Genomic DNA, 22,381 nt, shown 5'->3' with positions numbered 1-22,381 from the left:
TAAAAAATGGTTAAAGGCACATGAACCTTTGTAAATTTTGGAAGATCCAAGCACTTTATTTCCCCCGCATCCCTGAGGAAGCAGAGGTAAAGAAAGGGAACAGAATTCGTCAGGCACTAGATGGGAGCTGTCCTGCGTACTGTACAGAAGTCAGCTTGATCTTCGAAAGAGTGCAAGTTCCGTTCCTTTCATTCCTTTTTACATCTTAGAACCCTGGACCCACAGGGAGGTGCTGTCGTTGAATTTCCCCTTTCACAATTAGCCGGCGACCTACCAAATGGGGCCTGGAGCTCAGTGTCCTGACTTCCTGGATGGGCTTTTCCTCAGTTTAGTTCTTGAGTAAAAGCCCTTCACTATTTGTGTGTCTGCAGTTTTCTCTTTAAAAGCTGGGGAGGGCGGTGTGTGTAAAGACGTGGGGCTTGTTAAACCAAATCAGGATGAAAGAGTGAACCCCTGGGAACTCTGCACCCATTAACTCCTCTCATACGTGTGTCAGTAGTGAGAAAGTAGCGAATCAGAGGGGCACATTAAGGGGTTCCACGGACTAGAAAAAAAACTATTCTTCCAAGTCTTTGTAGTTCTTGGAGTGGGATAGGTAATGCAGATCCAGTAATGCTGATGGGGAAGAGGGTGGTGGCTTCGTGTGTGTGTGTGTGTGTGTGTGTGAGAGAGAGAGAGAGAGAGAGAGAGAGATCCCTAGCTGTGGGCTTCTGGAAGAGGGCTCATCTGGTGTTGGGAGGGGAGGCAGATTTCTGGAAGGCAGTTTGGGATGGGGTCACCTGATAGACCACTCCCTAGCGCTGAGGTTTAGGTACTTTACTCTCAGCCTTAGTTTCTCCTAAAGATAAATAATACCACAAAGCAATAGTGGGATTATTAAGTAAAGTGGTGTATGAAGAGACCTCATCACTGTACCTAACATAGTAAAAATGCAGAAATAGTAGCAATTATGTGCCTTAGAAAAAATACAGCTATTCACTTTCCCTAGAGGTTTACATCAGGACCTAATAGGTGGGCTTCACATTATGATTAGCTTTTTTTTTTTTTTTTTGCAGTTTCTGGCCAGGGCTGGGTTTGAACCCCACACCTCCGGTATATGGGGCTGGCGCCCTACTCCTTTGAGGCGCCGCCCCACATTATGATTAACTTTAACTTATCTCAGAAATCCTTTTACCTCAGGGTGGTATTCAAGGCTGATGGCCAATGGGTGCCTCTTCTAGGACACTGGGGATCAGTCAGAGGTTTCTTATGAGTCTCTTGCAGAAATGCCTAGAAGCCTGTTCAGTGTCTATAAATCCTAACTGGAAACTGTCCTATTTTAAGAATTGCCTCTTTTCTGTCCAGAGGTTTTCAGTGCACCTGAATGGATGGGTGGAGCCTTGAAGCCAAATAGATTGGAGTAGAAGCATATGTTTTTAGAATGCATACCAAGAGCTGTAATAAAGTTCTTTTTTTTATTTTATTTTTTTATTTATTTTTTATTAAATCATAGCTGTGTACATTGATATGATCATGGGGCATCATTCACTATGTAATAAAGTTCTGTCATAGAATTACATAGTAGCTGTCCTTTGTAAGGGAGGCCTGGGGAGATTTTTGCTTTTAAAAATTTTTATTTATTTATTTATTTTTTTTGAGACAGAGCCTCAAGCTGTCACCCTGGGTAGAGTGTTATGGCATCACAGGTCACTGCAACCTCCAACTCCTGGGTTTAAGAGATTCTCCTGCCTCTGCCTCCCAAGTAGCTGGGATTACAGGCGCCTGCCACAACGCCCGGCTGTTTTTTTGGTTGCAGCCATCATTTTTGTTTGGCAGGCTCGGGCTGGATTCGAACCCACCAGCTCAGGTGTATGTGGCTGGTGCCCTAGCTGCTTGAGCTACAGGGGCCGAGCCAAAGATTTTTATACTTTACACATGATGAAATAACATAAACCTTGTTGTCATTCAGATGTATGCAGTTTTGAGAATAGTGTATATCTCATCTGGCTGTAATTTTTATAAACTTTAATCTTTTCACCTAGGAGTGATTAAAGAAACCTATCACTCCCAGTGAAATTGGAGTGACTGTGGATAATCTTTCCTCATCTCTCCTACTACTTGATTGATAATGTGATGAGATATTTTACTAACGAAAATGAAAAGGGGAAAACTTTTTTTTTTTCGGTTTTCTTTTAGCAAGTGGGCAGAGAGAAGAGGACTTGCTGAATAGGCCTTTGTATTCCTTCAGTGTTCATTATATTATCCAGAACAAAGAATCCCTATGGTCATGAAGACAGTATGCTCGCTCTTTTCTGGGTAACCCTTCTTCACCCTGAGCTCCTGAAAGAGATGCAGTGTTTTAAGCATGACACATTACCTGCTGTGGAAGCCTGGATTAGGCTGTCTTTAATCTGATCTCAGGTGCCTCTTTGCCCTTTCACCTACAGCTCTGAAGGGCATCAATCCGGACAAATTAAACTGCTTGCTAGCAAAACCCTGCCCATCTTCTAGAGCCACCGTTCACATGCTGCAATCTCTGTGACTTTGTTGCCCTGTTCCCCCAGCTACAAAGCCCTCTCTGTGAAGTTCTAAATCTTTGTTTAAATGGTTGCACATCTCAGGGACTCTTCCTAACAAATGTAAACATTGTAATCTAATTGTACCCTCAGATAAATCTGAAGAAAAAAACATCGCTGCACATCTGAAGCCTGGTAAAAAGACCTGAGTGTGGCTCTTGACTCTGCCTTTTCCCAAGGGCAATCTCGGGTGCCAGTTATTCTTTGGAGCCTCAGTTTCCTCCTCTAAAATTGGGTTAACAGCTATGTGTACTTCCCAGGGTGTTTATGGAACAGATAGAGGAATATTTTTGAACTGAAGTATCAGATTGCAGGCTCCTTGAGAGCAAATATTGCCAAGACTTTTTTTTTTTTCTTTTAATTTATTGTTGGGGATTCATTGAGGGTACAAAAAATCAGGTTACACTGATTGCATTTGTTAGGTAAAGTTCCTCTTTGCCAAGACTGTTTTTAATCGCAAAATCTTTGGGCCTCGAAGTGGGTTTGGGGAAGTGATTTAGAGACTAGTAGCAATCAGAATTGGATTTGCAGTTGGTTTCTGGGTGATGGTGATGATCAACAGTGGCCAGCCAGGTTTTTCTTCGCCTGGACTATGCCTCTTATTTTCAGGTTTTGAAATATTTGCTTTGGCATCAAAACTTTAAAACATCTGTGGTGTTTTTTTGTATATTTTTGTAAATGTCCCTTCCTTAGGTCACAAGAGGAACTCAGAATAATTTCATAAATATGAAGTGAGTAACCTGGGCACAGTATAGGATACACAGATCCAAAGAACTAACCCATTAAAAAAGCATTCCAAGGGGCGGCTCCTGTGGCTCAAAGGAGTAGGGCACTGGCTCCATATGCCGGAGGTGGTGGGTTCAAACCCAGCCCTAGCCAGAAACTGCAAAAAAAAGAAAGAAAAAAGCATTCCAAGCTGGGCACCGTGGTTGTGCCTTTTCCCAGCTACTCAGGAGGCTGATTGGAGGACCCCTTGAGGCCAGGAGTTTGAGTCCAGCCTGGACAACTTAGCAAGACCTCATTTCCCACCCAGGAAAAGACAGCCTACTCATATACACTATGAAGTGTTGTGTAAAAGTTTATTATCCCTGTCTCCTTCATAGATGATGGGGACTGGGGAAAATCTGGATATGTAAAAAATTGTAACATAGTGAGAAGTGCTTAAATAAGGATAAAAGTAAGAATTATAGGGAATTCTGGCCCAGCACCTGTAGCACAGTGATTACGGCTCCAGCCACATGCACTGAGGGTGATGAATTCAAATCTATCTGGCCCGGGCCATCTAAAACAACGATGACACCTGCAACAAAAAATAGCCAGGTGTTGTGGTGAGCACCTGTAGTCCCAGCTACTTGGGAGTCTGAGGCAAGAGAATCGCTTGACCCCAAGAGTTTGAGGTTGCTGTGAGCTGTGACACAACGGCACTTTACTGAGGGCGACATACTGAAATTCTGTCTCAAAAAAACCCCAGAATTATAGGGAATTCATTTTTGAGCTGAGCTTTGGAGGATGAATAAATGCATAGCTTTGGAGGATGAATAAATGCAGGGCAAGAAGAAACCTAGAGAAATGAGGAAAGTTGCCTAATTGTTACTAAAACCCATTGAACTGTGTATTTGAAAAGAATGAATTTAATAATGTAAGTTGTCCTGTCAAAGTTCTTAAAATTTGGCAGGGAGTGTTATACTAGATTACAGAAGGCTAAAGACATAAAGACTAAAAAGCTACCTGTAAGTTTTGCATAGTACTCCAGATATCTGGTCTTGTTATCCTCACAGAATCCCTTTAGGGTATAATGCTATTTTTCCTGTTTTACATTCAGATCTGGATATTTAGGCTCACGTTTGGTTCAAGGTCACATAGCTGGTAGATGGCAGATTAGGAGCTTGAACTATTATCTTCTGAATCTGATTTCTGTGTTTTAGTTTATTCAAATTAAAAATACTGCTAGATTATTCATGTTTAGCAAGCTTAATTGAATGGGTGTTCAGCAGATGTTCCACCTGGCCAAAAAGGCGTCTCATTCATGGCATATTCCTGTCCCCAGTGTGGCACTAGTCTGTGATAGATCAGGGATGGAGTTAGCCTGCTGGCCGGATCCATCACATAGTTGCCGCACTGTGAATATCCCCTAGGAAAAAGCCTGCAGACGGTGTGTACTCATTCATACTTTTGTAATTTTATTTTAGTCTCGTGTCTGCTAAATGTCTACCCAGTAGAATGACCGTGGCAAGTCATGTAGAGAAACTGCAAGTGACAGGGGTTATCTGTAAAATGAAGACTTGCATTGGCTGAGCTAATTCAACTCACAAAATGTGTGATTGAAGCACCCTCTTATAGTGATGCCTGTGCACCCACGAATCATCCTTTGTTATGTGGATATGTTCACATCAGGTTGGCTATAAAACAGTCCAGAGATTTCTGTCAATAGAAGACAGACCAGCCCAACCTCCACCCCAAATGTCCTGCCGCATTTGTTTGGTCTGACTCCAAAGGAAAGAGAAGGCAGCTTCATTTCTACAGAGGATTCTCTGTGCTGCTCCTTCCACCCCTGTTCTGTATTGCCCTGAGTGGCCAGGCCAGCCTTTCTGCTCCCTGCAGTTGAGCAGTGGGGTTTACCAGTTAACCTTCTTCCCCTGGAGCTTGAGCTAGGTGTGTCTCCAGGGCCAACTGTTAGTTTTACCCCTCCTGGACAGGGGAAAAAGCTGCGAGCCCAGCCCTGTGCTCCCAACTGTGGTGGGATGGCCGAGTGCTAGCCTGGGGTTGAGGACTGGTGGTCGTACTGATGAAGTGAGTCGTTACATGACAACTGCTGAGAGAAGTCCTTTAAAAGATTTGAATGATAGTCATTATTTCTGCAAGTGAGCAAGTTTGTGTAGAAAGGACATTTGTAAGGATCATAGTGGATGGGACAGTCTGTCACACATTCACATTCTGAGGATACATCAGGGCACAAACGGTGCTGGAGTTTGGTACAGAGGTGGGAGAACAAGGGGGTTAAGACAGAGAACACGGTTCAAAATCACGTCACTTATGAGCCATGTGACCTCAGAGTATCTACTCTGAACCTTAGTTTCCTTACCTGTGAAATACTGCTGTACTACTTTGCAGAGGTTCTGAGAAATAAATGAGGCAGTGAGTGAGAAATCACCAAACTGTGTGCCTGGCACACAGTGGATGTTCAGTAAGTATTTGAATATGACTTAGTTGATGCTTCCGTAGGATTTACTAAGGCAGCCTGGAGTATAAGTTTCTATTGCTGATGTTCAGAGCTTCTCCATATGGTAATATGTGCTCCTGGAGCTCTCTGTTAGAGTGTGATTTAGCAGTTGCTATAGTTGCTGACTATAGCAAAAGGAAGAAAGGAACTTTTTCCCCAAAACCTTTCCTTTTCTTTCTTTTTTTTTTTTTTTTGAGTCTCACTTTGTCGCCCTCAGTAGAGTGCCGTGGCATCATAATCACAGCAACCTCAAACTCTTGGGAATCTTAAACGATTCTCTTGCCTCAGCCTCCCAAGTAGCTGGGACTACAGGCACCAGCCACAATGCCTGACTATTTTTAGAGATAAGGTCTGGCTCTGGCTCTGGCTCAGACTGGTCTTGAACCTGTGAGCTCAAGCAGTCCACCTGCCTCAGCCTCCCAGAGTGCTAGGATTACAGGTGTGAGCCACTGTGCCCAGCCCCCAAACCTTACTTGACCTGTTCTTATTAATGGTGAAAGAATTTTTTGTACCCAGTCATATACCCAATAATTAAATGCTAGAACATGTTGCAAAATGCCCAGATGACCTAGCTTTTAAAAATAGAAACTCTCTAACCTTGTAGCTAACTACTTGATTCTGAGTAGAAGCCAAAACAATCAACAGTTCTCATTTCTGCACTTCTTTTAATCCAGGCAAACTCTCTCAACTCATGGTGAGTTTTGATAGGTTCTAAATGGATGACCAGTGAGTGTGGTACAGTAGGGAATTTCAAGGAAAGTATTACACCTGGGCTCTGCCCTTTAAGATTTTATGGTCTTACAAAAGAGTTGAGACAAAAGTGAGAAAACACTCTTGCCATCTCTCCCAACATCGTAACTTTGAGATTCTCATAAACATAAGCTCTGCTTGATCTTAGGGCATGACCAGTGTGGAGGCAAGCAGCACAGAGACAGAGGGAAAGACGGGAGGAGGTTGAAGGGACAGGTTCAGAGCATCGTGGTGAGGAGAGTGGACAGAGCCAGAGTGAAATATCTGGAGCTCGTCTCCCAGGCAGTGGGAAGGATGGATTGTAGGTTTCTCAGCACCAGAAATCACTGGAGCCCCATTTTGGAAGAGGCAAGTGGCAGCCGTGCGTGGGAGACATTGCCCCAGTCTGGAGGAGAGGAGAAGGGGCTTCCCTGCAAGTGGGCAATGGGTTTGAAAAATGCTTGAGGTTTTCACATTAAATTCTGTAGAAGAGGGGTTGGCAATGGAGGGGGATTCAGAGGAAAGCATGGTTTCCTCTTAAGCACCTGAGGCTGTCAGGAGACTAGTTTATAGTAATCCTGGAGAGAAGCTGGGGATCCTTTGATACAGGTAGGGAAGAGCTTGTTGATAAAATTGAAACAGCGTTTATAGGCAGGTGCAGGCAAAGGGACCAAGGAAGAGATGAAGCTAAAAATGTAGAAGAGTAAGAGATCAGCAGGTGGCAGTCCCTGAGGAGGCTCAGGAGTGGGGCACTGGAAGGCCCAGGACCGAGGACGGCAGCTTTTTTCAGCTCCAGGTAGCTGTCTGAGCCAGTGAACAGTGTTCCTGTCTTGCACAGGGTGGGGGCAGGGAGGGTGGAATGCAGTTGATTATATATTATGAGGGTCTGTTTCTGAGCCACAGTGTTCTGGTTTGAATCCAAGCTTTGCCACGATTTGTGTGACCTGGGAAAAGTTCTTTAGCCTCTCTGTGCCTCATTTTCTGTATCCCTGATGAGGGAGCATGTGGCATCCCCTCCCTCATCAAACTGCCTAATTAAGTTAACACATGGATGGCATTTAACACTGTGCCCAGCACACCTTACCAAGTGCCCTTTAAGTCCTTTCTGGACCAGCAGACTTAGGTCTGCCTCTTTAGGAAGGATGATTCCTTGAGACGCAAACCTAAGAGCTTTATTCAAACCCACATTTCCTAGGCCCAGAGAGACTGGAGGTGTTTTTGTTACTCCAGATCTTTGGAACCTCTTTGCTGAGATCCCCAACACTTGGCAGACATTAATAATAATTCCTTGCATTTGACTGTGTGGTGCTTTATTTTTTTTTTTTTTTTGTAGAGACAGAGTCTCACTTTATGGCCCTCGGTAGAGTGCCATGGCCTCACACAGCTCACGGCAACCTCCAGCTCCTGGGCTTAAGCGATTCTCTTGCCTCAGCCTCCCAAGTAGCTGGGACTACAGGCGCCCGCCACAACGCCCGGCTATTTTTTGGTTGCAGTTTGGCTGGGGCCGGGTTTGAACCCGCCACCCTCGGTATATGGGGCCGGCGCCCTACCGACTGAGCCATAGGTGCCGCCCCTATTTTGTTTTTAAGTACACATTTTCCCTCATTTGATCTTCACAGAAATCTGTGCAATAAGGGATTATGGAAATCTCCTGCCCAGCATGGTTAAGTAACTCGCTCCACGTGCAATCCCAGGTGTGACAGACTCTCTGGGTCTGTTTATAGGGCATCTCTGAGTTCTTGGGGTCAGAACCCAGGACTCCTGTCCACACTTCATGTCCTCCTCTCTCCCACCCCTCTGTTGCCGGAGGACGGGGGGGAAACTGCACTTTGCTTTGAAATGGATTAGGAAGGATCCTCTATGTGAAAAGGAACTTAAACAACATTAGGTCATCCTCATTTCCTTTACAGTGCCAACTGCTGAATGAGGGGATTTTAGATTCCAGACGCCTGTCCTCTTTATCAGGCCAGAGCTGACTGGCTTCCTGCTCTTCCTGCAGGTGACTGGCCACAGTACCCTTAAGACAGAGACCTGCTTGGCTGTCCAGGCCCTTGAGAGGTCTAGAGAGGGACTCCTTGCATTTGAGTTGCTTGTAAACATCAGCAGTTCCCTCTACTTTTGCAGTCAGCTTCTGCCTTTTCAAACGTTGGTTAGATGGGGAATGACCTTTTAGCTGGAAGCCAGAGTTATAGTACTATGAATCGCTATGTTTATGAGAATAACATTTGGGATTTTCTCTATATAAAAATAGTGATGGAGGCAATGCCTGTAGCTCAGTGTGTAGGGCACCTGCCACATACAACAAGGCTGGCGGGTTCAAACCCAGCCCGTGCCTGCTAAAACAACGATGACAACTGCAACAACAACAACAAAATAGCCGTGCTTTATGGCAGATGCCTGTAGTCCCAGCTACTTGGGAGGCTGAGGTAGGAGAATCGCTTGAGCCCAAGAGTTTGAGGTTGCTGTGAGCTGTGACACCATGGCACTGTACCCAGAGCGACAGCTTGAGACTCTGTCTCAAAAAAAAAAAAAAAATGCTGATGGAGTAGGCTGGGCACAGTGGCTCATGCCTGTAATCCCAGCACTTTGGGAGGCCGAGGTGGGTGGATCACCCGAGCTCAGGATTTCGAGACCAGCCTGAGCTAGAGCGATACCTCATCTCTAAAAATAGGGCATTGTGTCGGGCGCTTGTAGTCCCAGCTACTTGGGAGGCTGAGGCAAGAGAATCACTTGAACCCACAAGTTAGAGGTTGCTGTGAGCTATTACATCAGGGCACTCTACTGTAGGCAACAAAGTCAAACTCCGTCTCAAAAAAAAAAAAAATAGTGATGGAATTTCACAACTTCTTGCCAAAGGATTGGTATGTGTCTTTGTTGAAGTCTTGTCACTTCCTCATTTGTATGATTTCCCTCCCTTGTGGCCTGAACATATGACTTTTAAAGAGTCAGGAGAGGGCGGCACCTGTGGCTCAAAGGGGTAGGGCGCCGGTCCCATATGCCGGAGGTGGTGGGTTCAAACCCAGCCCCGGCCAAAAACCACAAATAAATAAATATAATAAATAAATAAAGAGTCAGGAGAGGGGGTAAGGGGTAATTTTTGTTTTAGAATATCTGAAGAATGAATTTAGAGACAAGTTACGTGGACCTCTTGAATTCCCTCACACATACACACCCCAATCTTCAGCTTATTTTTTCTCATGTTTTAGGGCTGCAGGGACTGTTGTGGAATTTGTATCTTGACACTGGGGACCAATATAGTCTGACTTAGCTCTTTGAGTGTGTGTGGGTCATGTGCCACTGTCACTGGAGAGAACTTACACTTTGGCTTCAGTTCAGGGTTTTTTTTAATGGCTTTTCCACCATGTATCTTCCTGGGGCTCCTGTTGCTTCTTGGTATCTTCTGTTACCCTATGGGACGCACCGTGGCTCGCTGGGCCCTCTGGGGCTTTGGGGGCTGTGCCTTCTGGATCAGGACACTGATTTGATGAATCACAGTGGCCTCCGCCTTCTGAGTTTTCTGACAGCCTTGTGACTCTCACATGGGGAATATGAGTAGCTCTTGAGAAATCTTTACATAAGAGATTTTTATGTTTTCTTTTCAGATTGATTCAGTGATTTTCCTTAAAGTTAGCACATTCCTTGCTTTCTACTTAAATTCTCAGGACAAGGTGTTCATTCCTGCTCCTTGTTCTTAAATGAAGTTATTGGTGTTTTGGTTTTGTTCTTCATATTACTCATGATGTACTGCTACTCATTAACCTAAATACAGTAGAACTTCCACAGCTGACCACCTCCTTAAGTTGACGTAATTTTCATAGGCCAGACATGTACCATATGTACGTATCAGTGGCAGAGTTCCTTATATTGACCCCCTGTGTATGTTGACCAGTTAGTTACAGTTCCTCGGGTAGTCAACTTACAGAGGTGTTAGTGTATGTGGAAATACTCTTTCATTGTGTAGACAGAGCTTTTATAGTTCCTTGTGTAGTTGAGCAAAACTGGTGCTTTCATAATTGCTAAGTCACACTTTTTTCTCCCCTCTACACTGTGATTCTTAGTGTTTCTTTTTTTCTTTCCTCCTTTTTTTTTTTTAGACAGAGTCTCATTCTGTTGCCCTTGGTAGAGTGCTGTGATATCACAGCTTACAGCAACCTCAAAGTCTTGGGCTCAAGTGATCCTCTTGCTTACCAAGTAGCTGGGGCTACAGGCACCCCCCCACAATGGCTATTTTTTTAGAGACGCGTTCTTGTGCTTGCTCAGGCTGGTCTTGAACTCCTGAGCTCAAGCAATCCACCTGTCTTGGCCTCCCAGAGTGCTGGAATTACAGGCGTGAGCCACTGTACCAGGCCTTGAGTGTTTCTTATGTGGAACTATAGCTCCTTCTTATCAACAAACAAACCAGCAGGAAATAGAAATTATGTAAGTAAATAATTTGCATTATCTGCTTCACTGACTTAATAAATAGGTATCTGGGGCGGCGCCTGTGGCTCAGTCCGTAGGGTGCCAGCCCCATATGCCGAGGGTGGTGGGTACAAACCCGGCCCCGGCCAAACTGCAACCAAAAAATAGCCGGGCGTTGTGGCGGGCGCCTGTAGTCCCAGCTACTCGGGAGGCTGAGGCAAGAGAATCGCTTAAGCCCAGGAGTTGGAGGTTGCTGTGAGCTGTGTGATGCCACGGCACTCTACCGAGGGCCATAAAGTAAGACTCTGTCTCTAAAAAAAAATAAATAAATAAATAAATAGGTATCTGGTCTATTTTAATTATTTTTCATAATGTTCAACTAGAAAGGCCTGCTGCTGTTACTTCATTTTGCAGGTATCATTGGAGGGGTCTGTAATTGTACTTGAGTGGGTGATTTGTGTTGTTGAAATTTGTTTTGCTGTTGAGACCCTGGTGACATGGAGTTTTGTGCTTACTTTCTGTAGGTGTTTTCACAGTCCTGTGTTTGGTATGGAGAATGTGGGATTGCATCTGGGGATAAAAGGTACAATTGCAAATATTCTGGCCCACCAAAACCATTGCCGAAGGATGGGTATGACTTAGTGCAGGTAAGTTCATTATCTTGGGCAATGGGAACACACAATGCTGATTACAAGAACCCTTGTAATTGTGCCTTACTTGTTACTGCAGGGTGGAGGTAAGACTAAGAGGCTTAAATCTTATCCCGAACTCTAACCTGTAGCACACAGTGGCAGGGAAGATAACTCCAGAGGCTTAGTTTTTTTTTTGTTTGTTTGTTTTTTTATTTTTTAGAGACAGAGTCTCACTGTACCTCCCTCGAGTAGAGTGCCGTGGCGTCACACGGCTCACAGCAACCTCTAACTCTTGGGCTTACGCGATTCTCTTGCCTCAGCCTCCCGAGCAGCTGGGACTACAGGCGCCCGCCACAACGCCCGGCTATTTTTTTTTGTTGTTGTTGCAGTTTGGCCGGGGCTGGGCTTGAACCCGCCACCCTCGGCATATGGGGCCGGTGCCCTACTCACTGAGCCACAGGCGCCGCCCGAGAGGCTTAGTTTTTTGAGAGCTGGCTTGGTACCTCTCAAAGTTTCCCAGTCGCAGGTTACTTATTAGAGACTGACCTTGGTGCCTCAAATGCTGCTTTTAGAAGCTGCTGCGAGATATATTAGAAGTTTGCTTAAAAAAAAAAAAAAGAAGAAGAAGAAGTTTGCTTTTTTTAGTTCCTAGAGTTTAGGACTCCAATGGACTCTCAGCTAAGTGGCTGCGGTGACTTCCTGATCCCCTGTTCAGTTTAGTGTTTCCTCTCTGTTCCCTGAGAGCCTGCAAATCTTAGCTGCTTCCAGGATTCTGCTTTCTGTTGTCTTTTTTATTGGTCTTATTACACAGGGATATTGGAAAAGAACTGGAAAAATCACAGTGAAAAGACAGGTTGTAGAGGCTTACGTAATTGAAAATGAAGTTGACACAATAGCAGAATTCCTAGGCTTACTTGCTTCTTCCATTAGAATTATTAAAGGCTTTTGGGTGGCGCCTGTGGCTCAAGGAGTAGGGCGCCAGTCCCGTATGCCGGAGGTGGCAGGTTCAAACCTAGCCCTGGCCAAAAACCAAAAAAAAAAAAAAAAAAAATTATTAAAGGCTTTGACTTTCCCTGAAATGACTAATGAAAACAGTAAACAATGTTTTGGTTGAATTAAAAAAAAAAGTCCCGTAAGGTAAAATGATAGTTGACAGAGCAGAATGATCTTCCAAATAAGAAAGAAATTAGAAGCATCTCTGCTACCTGTACTTGTGGATCTCTAATCTATAAATAGTACATCTGACAGCCTTTAAAGAATTCTGCAAGAATTGTGCAAATGCAGTGTGTGCCACACGCTCAAATACCTGAGAAGGATTCCGTGAATAAAGTTGTCTCATTTCATTGAGGAATGTGGTCCTATAACTGTGCTAGTCCAATGTCTGTGCTCTCTCACCAAAAGGAACTCTGTCCGGGATTCTTCTTTGACAATGTCAGTCTCTGTTGTGACGTTCAGCAGCTTCGGACACTGAAAGACAGCCTGCAGCTGCCTCTCCAGTTTCTATCCAGGTAGACTGACTGCCGGGCACACAGAACAAAGGGGTCTTAGGTACTTGGTAGCCAACGGTGTTCACATTTCCTTGTAAACGTTAATTTTTTGTTTTGTTCTGAGAAAGTACACTTACAACTTGTCAGAAATAAAGAGAACATAAAATCATCAGATTTGGTTCTCCTCCCAGTTGCGTTCAGAGTTGGTACTTGGTTTCCTTGGATGTGTCTGCTCTGCACTGAGGACAAGGTCCCTTCTGTGCTCTGTGTCGAGGAAAGGTTCCTGGTGGGCCTGCCCAGGTCCCTGGCCTGAGACTCATCACGCCGTCCTCACCTTCCCCTCCTCACCGCCTCTCCTTTGTGCATGGTTGTTTCATTCTCTAAGGAAACAATGTGCAAGGCTCAGTTCCTAACTGGGGCTGGCCTTGGGTAGCTGTTTAATAAGCTTATTTGGCTGTAGTTGGGGGGTTTAGTCCAATTCGATTTTCTGGTGTCTGTGACCCCAGGCAGTGAAGAAGCCGTGCTTAATAGAGCTCTAGGCCTGCTCAGCAATTCTCAAATATGCTGGGGGTGTTCATTAGAACAGTGGATTGTGGTATCTTTCCAAATTTTTCAGGCTTCAGCACACTGATAGAGATGTACGGGAAGTAAATATAAAAAGGGGGAAATATGGAAATGTGGCTTGGTGCCTATAGCTCAGTGGCTAGAGCTCCAGCTACATACACCAGAGCTGGTGAGTTCGAATCCAGCCAGACCTGCCAAACAGCAATGAGAACTAGAACCAAAATATAGCCGGGCGTTGTGGTGGGCGCCTGTAGTGCCAGCTACTTGGGAGGCTGAGGCAAGAGAATCACTTAAGCCCAAGAGTTTGAGGTTGCTGCGAGCTGTGACATCACGGCACTCTACCCAGGGCAACATAGTGAGACTCTTGTCTCAAAAAAAAAAGTGGGGGGGTTGGGGGTGCGGGGAATGCTTCTGTGTGCAGATACCACTGCAAGTGATTCTGCTTCTTAACAGAAGTGGACAATAGAGTGTGGAAAACTAGCACTGAATTGCTTTTTCAGGACAACATGCGATATAATAAAAACCAAAAGTAAGAATCTAATTGGGCCAGTATGTCCTGTGAAGGGCTGGCAGGCATTAGTGGAGCCAGATTGGAGGTTTAATCTAAACACATTTGTTTAGCATCTACTATAGGTGAGGCATCATGGACATCCACATCAGAATAGCCAGGTTTCCCCCCTTTTACTAGAGGGTACCACAGCTTGATTTAGAAAGTGAATAAGAGGAACAGCCTGATACATGGAGTAATGTACAGCTGTCAAAACTGATAATTGTGGAGATTAAGGTGGAAAGAGTTTGAAAACTGGATGCGCCCCAATAGTGATTCCTATTATAATAGTGTAATTGTAGTTTCTGGTTTTGTCACAGTAAAGCTCAGGTCTCCTGAAAGAAAGTCCATGTGTGTCTGTCTTCTTCACTAGAACAAAGGCCCTTGGAGGCCTGGGACATCTCTTCCTGATTCTGTGACATATGTGATCACTGAGACTGGGTCAGAGTAGAAAGTAATCTTGATTGGTTGTGTTGCAAGAATGTAAGTCCATTAATGAAGCAATAGCTTTTATAGGTAACAGTGGACCAAAGGGGGAGAGACGTCTTTTGCCACATAAGTCAATATTAGGAACTTAGACTTTGAACCTGAATTCTGAAATACCTGCAGCCAGAGAATGCCACTGCTGTTCTCTTTATCTTTGCAAGTCACAGGGTTATCCTCTTGTGTTTTGAGAGAGCCTAGGGATTTTTTGGAAGAAAGCTCTTAAATAGGTTATAAGATGAAAATTCTCATGGTAATTCTTCTTTCTTCCTTATTCAAAATTGTTACCATGATGTTAAGTCCCTCTAGCACCAGGACAAAGAAAGCATGTCTCTGATTTATAAACTACAAAGTATGGAGAAGCATCCTTCTCTTTCTTAAATAATATCTGGACAAAATAATTGTGGTAATTGGAGCAATTTTTAAATATGTGTCTTTGTTTTAACATGAGGTTTATGTTTAGAATTGCTGGGTATAATATGTTCTCAGTAATTCATTTGTCATTTTACAGTGAACTTTAAATATTCTTTGTCTATTTTAAATCATACTATTGCTGGTTTTGTTATCTGTGAGATCATGCAAAATATAATTTACGTTTTCTTTAGATGTCCATCCTGTTTTTATAACCTACTGAACCTGTTTTGTGAGCTGACTTGTAGCCCTCGACAGAGTCAGTTTCTGAATGTTACAGCAACTGAAGATTATGTTGATCCTGTTACAAACCAGACGAGAACAAATGTGAAAGAGTTACAGTACTATATTGAACAGAATTTTGCCAATGGTGAGTAAAGTGTTTTGTTTTTTTTTTTGGTTGCAGTTTGGCCGGGGCCACGTTTGAACCCGCCACCCTCGGTATATGGGACTGGCGCCTTACCGACTGAGCCACAGGCGCCGCCCGTAAAGTGTTTTTTGTTTTGTGGATTTTTTTTGAGACAGAGTCTCACTTGGTCGCCCTGGGGTTGAGTGTCATGGCATCACAATTCATAGCAACCTCAAACTCCTGGGCTCAAGCAATCCTTTTGTCTCAGCCTCCCAAGTAGCTGGGACTACAGATGCCTGCCACAACGCCCAGCTAGTTTTTCTATTTTTAGTAAAGATTGGATTTCACTCTTGCTCAGACTGGTCTCAAACTCCTGAGATCAGGTAATCCACCCACCTCGGCCTCCCAGAATGCAGGAATTACATGCATGAGACACCAGCCTAGTGAGTAAAGCTTTAATGATCCCTCTTTTTCTGCTGCTATCAGAACAGTGGAGAAAGCTGTTTGTCTTGTCTTGTCAACTGTGTGGAAAATCACAATTTTTACTTCTGCAACAAATGAGAGTTGTAGCTTTTTTGAACTACAACCTATAAAACTGTCTTCTGCAAGTATTTGCTTTAACCCCTTTCTTTTTTTTTTTTTTTTTTTTTGTGGTTTTTGGCCGGGGCTGGGTTTGAACCCACCACCTCCAGCATATGGGACCGGCACCCTACTCCTTGAGCCACAGGCGCCACCTGCTTTAACCCCTTTCTAACTTTAAGTTCCCACCTAGAAAATTTTAGTATGTATGTACAAGGTTGCAGCTGTACATTTTAGTTGTCATTGGAACTTTGGTCATGAATTGTGTCTCTTCATAAATTACTGCAAGACTGGGGAGATAGAACTAGTTGGCAGCAGAGAAGAGGATGTTAAGACTCTGAAGAAACAGAGCACCACAAGGAAAAGTAAACGGGGTTAACAAATAGGATCCCCCCAACAAATAGAAATAATGGAATAATCTGAACGAGGCCATATGTTTGTTGAAAAGTACTGAAATGAGAATATTCTGAAAGAATAAAATGCTATAGAAAACGAATGATGAATGGATTAGAAATAGAACCAATCAAATTTATAAAAATGAGAAGTAGTTACAGAGATGGACTAAAAGATAAACAGATTAGTCACTGCTGAATAAAAAGTGTCCAGAAACAATCTACAAAACAGCAGAATAAGAGTTTATTAAAGTTGTTGATCATAAGAGCAACATACAACATTTAATTGTAGTGCTCAGATAAAAAAGTAACAAAAAATTTAATAGACAAAGGTCACATTCACAAAAACAAGAGAAAGTAAGGTACCTAGGAATCAGTCTTCCAAAAAGAAAACAGATGGGGCATAAAAGGCAGCCTGTCTGAGTGGAAAGAGATCATTCTGTACAGAAACAGATCCTTGGAAAGCTGATACATCAACAGGTGTGTTATAAATCATTGAGAGAAAGGAAGGACTAGTCCACAAACGGACAGAGGAAAAACAGAAACCGTCAGTGAAAATATTCATGAATATGTGCCTGTCACAGTATCCAGAGCAGGGATGTCCAGCTGTGGCTGTGGGCAGCATGCTGATTTTGTTGAGGACCTTTTTTGTTTATCTGTGGTGTTAGATACCAAGAAAAGTGTGCACAGACTTTCTTTTGCTCATCAGCTGTCAGTGCTCTTTTTACACTTAGCAGTGACTAAGTGTAGCTCAAGATAACTCTTATTCTTCCAGTGTGTAGGAGAGGGGGAAAAAAAAAGGTTGGACATCCCTGAGCAATCAAATTCAGAGGAAAACAAGGAACTGCCATTTCACTCTTTATCAGATTGGTATAAATGAAATCTAACTATGCTTTTCTTTTTTGGGGGGGGAGTTATTTTAGTCTACATAATGGCAATTTACTATGTCATATCAATGATATTTCACATGTAGAAAGTAGCTATAATGAGTTATATACTGTTAATTTTCATTTCCTAGTCCTTGCTTGCTAGAAAATTCCCAAGATCTTTTTCCCTTAAAGGTGAAGAAGATACTTAAGACACATTCATTTCTTCACATGTGACATCTGCCCTCAAACCAGTTTTCCCTATAAGTTCCGTAATCCAGCCATTTAGTCTCCTGCTGCAGAAGTTTTTTTGGAACCATTTCATTCACTGAAAAAGTATTGAGGCCCTTAGCTTCTCCCTCATGATCCTTGGTATTCTCACTATGCAGTGGGACCAGGACTTGTAGCAGGCCAGGCAGACCAACTCATGCCTGTAATCTTGGCACTTTGGGAGGCCTGGCAGGGAGGATCAGTTGAGGCCAGAAGTTGCAGACCAGCCTTGGCAAAATAGCTTCTCTACGAAATCTTAAAAAAAAAAAAAAAACTGGGCTAGGTAGTGCATGGTACCGAAGTGCTACTCTGGGTAGACCTAGCTACTTGGAGACGAGGCAAGAGGATTGATTGCTTGACCCCAGGAGTTCAAGATTGCGTTAAGCTGTGATTGCACCACTGTTCTCCAGCCTGAGTTACTGAGTGAGACCCTGTGTCTTAAATTAAAAAACTAACTTCTAAAGCAGCAATTCTCAACCTGTGGGTCTGCGACCCCTTTAGGGGTCAAACAACCCTTTCACAGGGTTGCCTAAAACCACCCTGCATATCGGATATTTACATAATGATTCATAACAGTAGGAAAATTACAGTTATGAAGTAGCAACGAAAATAATTTTATGGTTGGGGGTTACCATAACATGAGGAACCATAACATGTATTAAAGGGCCGTGGCATTAGGAAGGTTGCAACCCACTGTTCTAAAGCTTTTGTGAGAACTACATGGGATAATGTAAGCCTTTCCCTTTCCAATCTATTTTTCACTCTTTAGTTACTTGGGATCAGGCCTGGCATATTATTTTCAGGGTTATTAGCCAGTTTAAAGGGAAACGTCCATTCCTGCCTACAGTTTTGCCTCCTGGCATGCCAGCCTGCTCTCTGTATGTGGATGTAGCACATACAGAGTTCCATGTCTCTGTTCAAGAAACCTTTTGTAAGCTCTTGCCTGGAACTAAAGCAAATATCCTGACTCCCATCTTTCCCCCTTGGGATTCCTTTTCTAGCAATGTACAATGCCTGCCGGGACGTGGAAGCCCCCTCAAGTAACGTAAAGGCCCTGGGACTCCTGTGTGGGAAGGATGCAGCTGCCTGCAATGCCACCAATTGGATTGAATACATGTTCAATAAGGACAATGGACAGGCACCATTCACCATCACCCCCATTTTTTCAGGTAGGGCAAAGACTCCAGATGTGATGTGTTCTAGCCAAGGAATCATAATATACAAGAGAAAGATAAATTCAGATAGCTAGTCTGTAGAGTTCCTTTCCAGTAAAGGGTACTAAAGCATTTATCCTGTCCTAGTTAATTTAGAAGGGCTAGGGGTAGAAATGGAGGAGCAAAAGAAATTGCCTTCAGATATTGCTATTGTTAACTGAAGGATGAGCTGTGTAAAAGGAGAAAAGGGGCTAAAAATCTTACAAAGGTCCTTTCCAGAGCTTGGCTGTAATATTAGCCTACCTCTTCAGAATGGAGAGAGGCCCAAGGCATGATTGGAGGTTTACCTTGGTATGTGGGATACTCAGATATCAGTGACAAAATTCTATGCACGAAGTTATTGGGGTTACCAAGATTTTACAGGACAAAGCAGCAAAACATAACTTGATTAAGCTAAAATTTTTAAATCATTTTATTCCTCTGGCTGAGTTACATAGTTCAATATGCTTATCATTGGTTTTAAATATAACATAATATGAAATTGTTTTTTTATTGAGGTTTTTGCTCAACACAATTCCTTCCTGTAGATCTTCCAGTCCATGGAATGGAGCCCATGAATAATACCACCAAAGGCTGTAATGAGTCTGTAGACGAGGTCACAGGGCCATGCAGCTGTCAGGACTGCTCCGCTGCCTGTGGCCCCAGGCCGCAGCCCCCGCCCCCTCCCGTGCCTTGGAGGCTTTTCGGCTTGGACGCCCTGTGTGTCATCATGTGGATCACCTACATGGCATTTCTGCTTGTGTTTTTTGGAGCATTTTTTGCAGTGTGGTGTTACAGGTAAGTGTCATCCAGGGCAAAAAGAGCACAATTACTTAAGTGACACTTGTAGCTTTCACTTAAGCAAACCTTGTTAATTAGAACAATAAAAAATATATGCATGAGTACCTTTCCATGGATTGCTTGTGTCCTACTGCTAGTAAACAGTCCTGTTTAGACATTTAAACATTCGGAGTTAGTTTTATTGATTTAGTCAAAATGATGTGCGATTTAAAGCACAAATGCTCTAACCGTGCATTCCTTTTTTTTTATTTTAAAATAATTTTTTTCTTTTTTATTGTTGGAATTTTAAAATAATTTAAGACTTACCGAAAAGTTACAAATCTGGTAGACTTTGTGTATTTACCCAGCTCCCCTGAATGCTATGACTTCCATAACTCATAATATATTTATCAAAGCCATGAAAATAACATCGGCATGATAATCAGCTAAACCGTAGACCAGGAGTGTCCAACCTTTTTTCTTTTCTGCTGTGCATTGGAAAAATAAGAGTTGTCTTGGACCACACATTAAATACACAAACACCAACGACAGCTGATGAGCAAAAGTAAAGGTCCGTGCATACTTTTTGCAATATCCGACACCATGATAAGCAGAACAGTCCTCAAATAATCTGCATGTGGCCACAGCTCGGATGTCCCTGCATAGAGACCTTGTTCATGTTTCACCAGTTTCTCTTGCAGTGCCTTTCCCTGTTTCAGGATCCCAGTTGCATTCACTTCTTTGTGTTTTATTAGTCCCCTCCAGTCTACAACAGTTCCTCAGTCTTTTATTGCTTTGCCATTCTTTTTTTTTGAAACAGTCTCGAGCTGTCGCCCTGGGTAGAGTGCCATGGCATCACAGCTCATAACCTCCTCAGACTCCTGGGCTTAAGCGATTCTCCTGCCTCAGCCTCCCAAGTAGCTGGGACTACAGGCACCTGCCACAATGCCCAGCTATTTTTTTGTTGTTGTTGCAGTTTTCATTGTTGTTTAACTGGCCCGGGATGGGTTCAAACCCGCCAGCTCAGTGCCATAACCACTGAGCTACGGGTGCCATCTGCCATTCTTGATGGTCAGTTATTTGTAGCATGTTTTTCACTTTTCAATTAAGGTTATATGTATTTGACAAGAACATCCCAGGAGCAGTGTTGTGTCTTTCTGAGTGGGGTGTGTCGGGGGTATGTAAGGTCCATATGTCTCATTCCTGGTGTGATAACCTTGATCACTTGGTTAAGCTGGTATCTGCTGGGTTTCTCTACCATGAAGTTATTTTTACCTTTGTGGGGTTTTTTTTGTTTGTTTTTTTTTTTCTTTTTGAGACAGAGTCTCACTTTATCACCCTTGGTAAAGTACCATGGCATCATAGCTCACAGCAATCTCAAACTCTTGGGCTCAAGCGATTATCTTGCTTCATTCAGCCACTCGAGTAGCTGGGACTATAGGCGCCCACCGCAGCGCCCAGCTATTTTTAGAGATGGAGTCTTGCTCTTGCTCAGGCTGGTCTCGAACCTGTGAGCTCAGTACAGTCCACTTCCCTTGGCCTCCCAGAATGCTACGATTATAAGCATGAACCACCATACCTGGCCTTTTTTTTTTTTTTTGAGACACAGTCTCACTGTTGCCCTCGGTAGACTGCCATAGCATCATAGCTTACAGCAAACTCAAACTCTTGGCCTCAAACAATCCTCTTGCCTCAGAGTTTCATTTTTAGTAGAGACAGGGTCTTGCTTTTACTCAGGCTGGTCTCAAACTCATGAACTTAAACAATCTGCCCTCCTCGGATCACAGAGTGCTAGGGTCAGAGGCGTGAGCTACCACAGCCAGCCTATTTTTAGCTTTGTAGTGGTAAATATCTTGGGAGGAGATACTTCGGGATGATGTTAATATTTGTTTGTCTTTAAACTGTCACCCACTGATTTTAGCATCCATTGATGGGTCTTCCCTGCAGTAGTTACATGTATTACTGTGATGTTTGCTTGATGGTGATTTTTGTTTCTCACATTCCCACTACATTTACTAATTGGACTTACTTTGTACAAGGAGCTATCCCTTTATCCCTTCTCCCTCACTTAATCAATTATTACATCATGGACTTTTTACATATTCTGAATATATCTGTATTCAATATTGTCATTTATTTTATTGCTTAGTAGGAATGCCTTCTGGTTGGCTGCAGTGGTTTTTTGTTTTATTTTGTTTTGATTTTGAGATAGGGTCTCACTTTGAGTACAGTGGGATCAGCAGAGCTCACTGCCGCCTCAAATGCCTGGACTCAGGGAATCCTCCCAAGTAGCAGTGAGCACACCTGGGGGTCTTGGTGTCTATATACCATTGCCTAGTAGAACCAAGGCTCCTCACAGCAGGGGTTGATGCCAGGGAAAATATAAGATCAGAAGAATACAGGAGCCACCTTTAATCCCAGAACTTTGTAAGGCAGCGGTAGAAAGATCATGTAAGGCAGAAGTTTGAGACCAGCTTGGCAACAGAGAGAACTTGTCTCTATAAAAAAATGTGAAAATTAGCTGGGCATAGTGGCTCTCACCTGTAGCCAGCTACACGGGAGGTTGAGGCAGTCGTATCACCTAAGATCAGGAGTTTGAGGCTGCAGTGAGATGCGATCATACCACTACACTCCAGCCTGAGCAACTCTGTCTCAAGAAAAAAAAGTAAGAAAGAGCCAGGATGAGGAGGAAGTAAGCTTTTAATGGGATTATAGGAATGTCTAAATAATAGCCTCATTGTAATCAAATCCACTAATAACACTTGCCATGCTTTTATTTTTCAGAAAACGTTATTTTGTCTCGGAGTACACTCCCATTGATAGCAGCATAGCCTTTTCTGTTAATGGCAGTGACAAAGGTAGGCATATTTGTGTATAAATGAAAGGGTTCCGATTATGTTGGCATGAGAGCATTCATTTCCCC

At 43.4% G+C, this 22,381-nt stretch overlaps 1 protein-coding gene across 4 annotated transcripts in view; it reads left to right on the top strand.

Annotated features, from left to right (window-relative positions):
• NPC1 (NPC intracellular cholesterol transporter 1) overlaps window positions 1-22,381 on the top strand; it is a 52,413-nt gene that overhangs the window by 512 nt on the left and 29,520 nt on the right. For 3 of the 4 annotated variants that reach the window (XM_053571676.1, XM_053571677.1, XM_053571674.1), the window contains exons 2-7: window positions 11,430-11,552; window positions 12,939-13,045; window positions 15,224-15,399; window positions 18,487-18,654; window positions 19,227-19,476; window positions 22,243-22,316. In XM_053571676.1, the coding sequence (XP_053427651.1) occupies window positions 11,430-11,552; window positions 12,939-13,045; window positions 15,224-15,399; window positions 18,487-18,654; window positions 19,227-19,476; window positions 22,243-22,316 (898 nt within the window). The remainder of the gene's footprint in view (window positions 1-11,429; window positions 11,553-12,938; window positions 13,046-15,223; window positions 15,400-18,486; window positions 18,655-19,226; window positions 19,477-22,242; window positions 22,317-22,381) is intronic. The other variant, XM_053571678.1, reaches the window with a different exon arrangement.

The sequence above is a fragment of the Nycticebus coucang genome, chromosome 19 (assembly GCF_027406575.1).
Source record: "Nycticebus coucang isolate mNycCou1 chromosome 19, mNycCou1.pri, whole genome shotgun sequence".
Taxonomy (NCBI): Eukaryota; Metazoa; Chordata; class Mammalia; order Primates; family Lorisidae; genus Nycticebus; species Nycticebus coucang.
The sequence above is the reverse complement of the archived record's forward strand: the minus strand, read 5'-3'. Positions and strand labels throughout refer to the sequence as shown.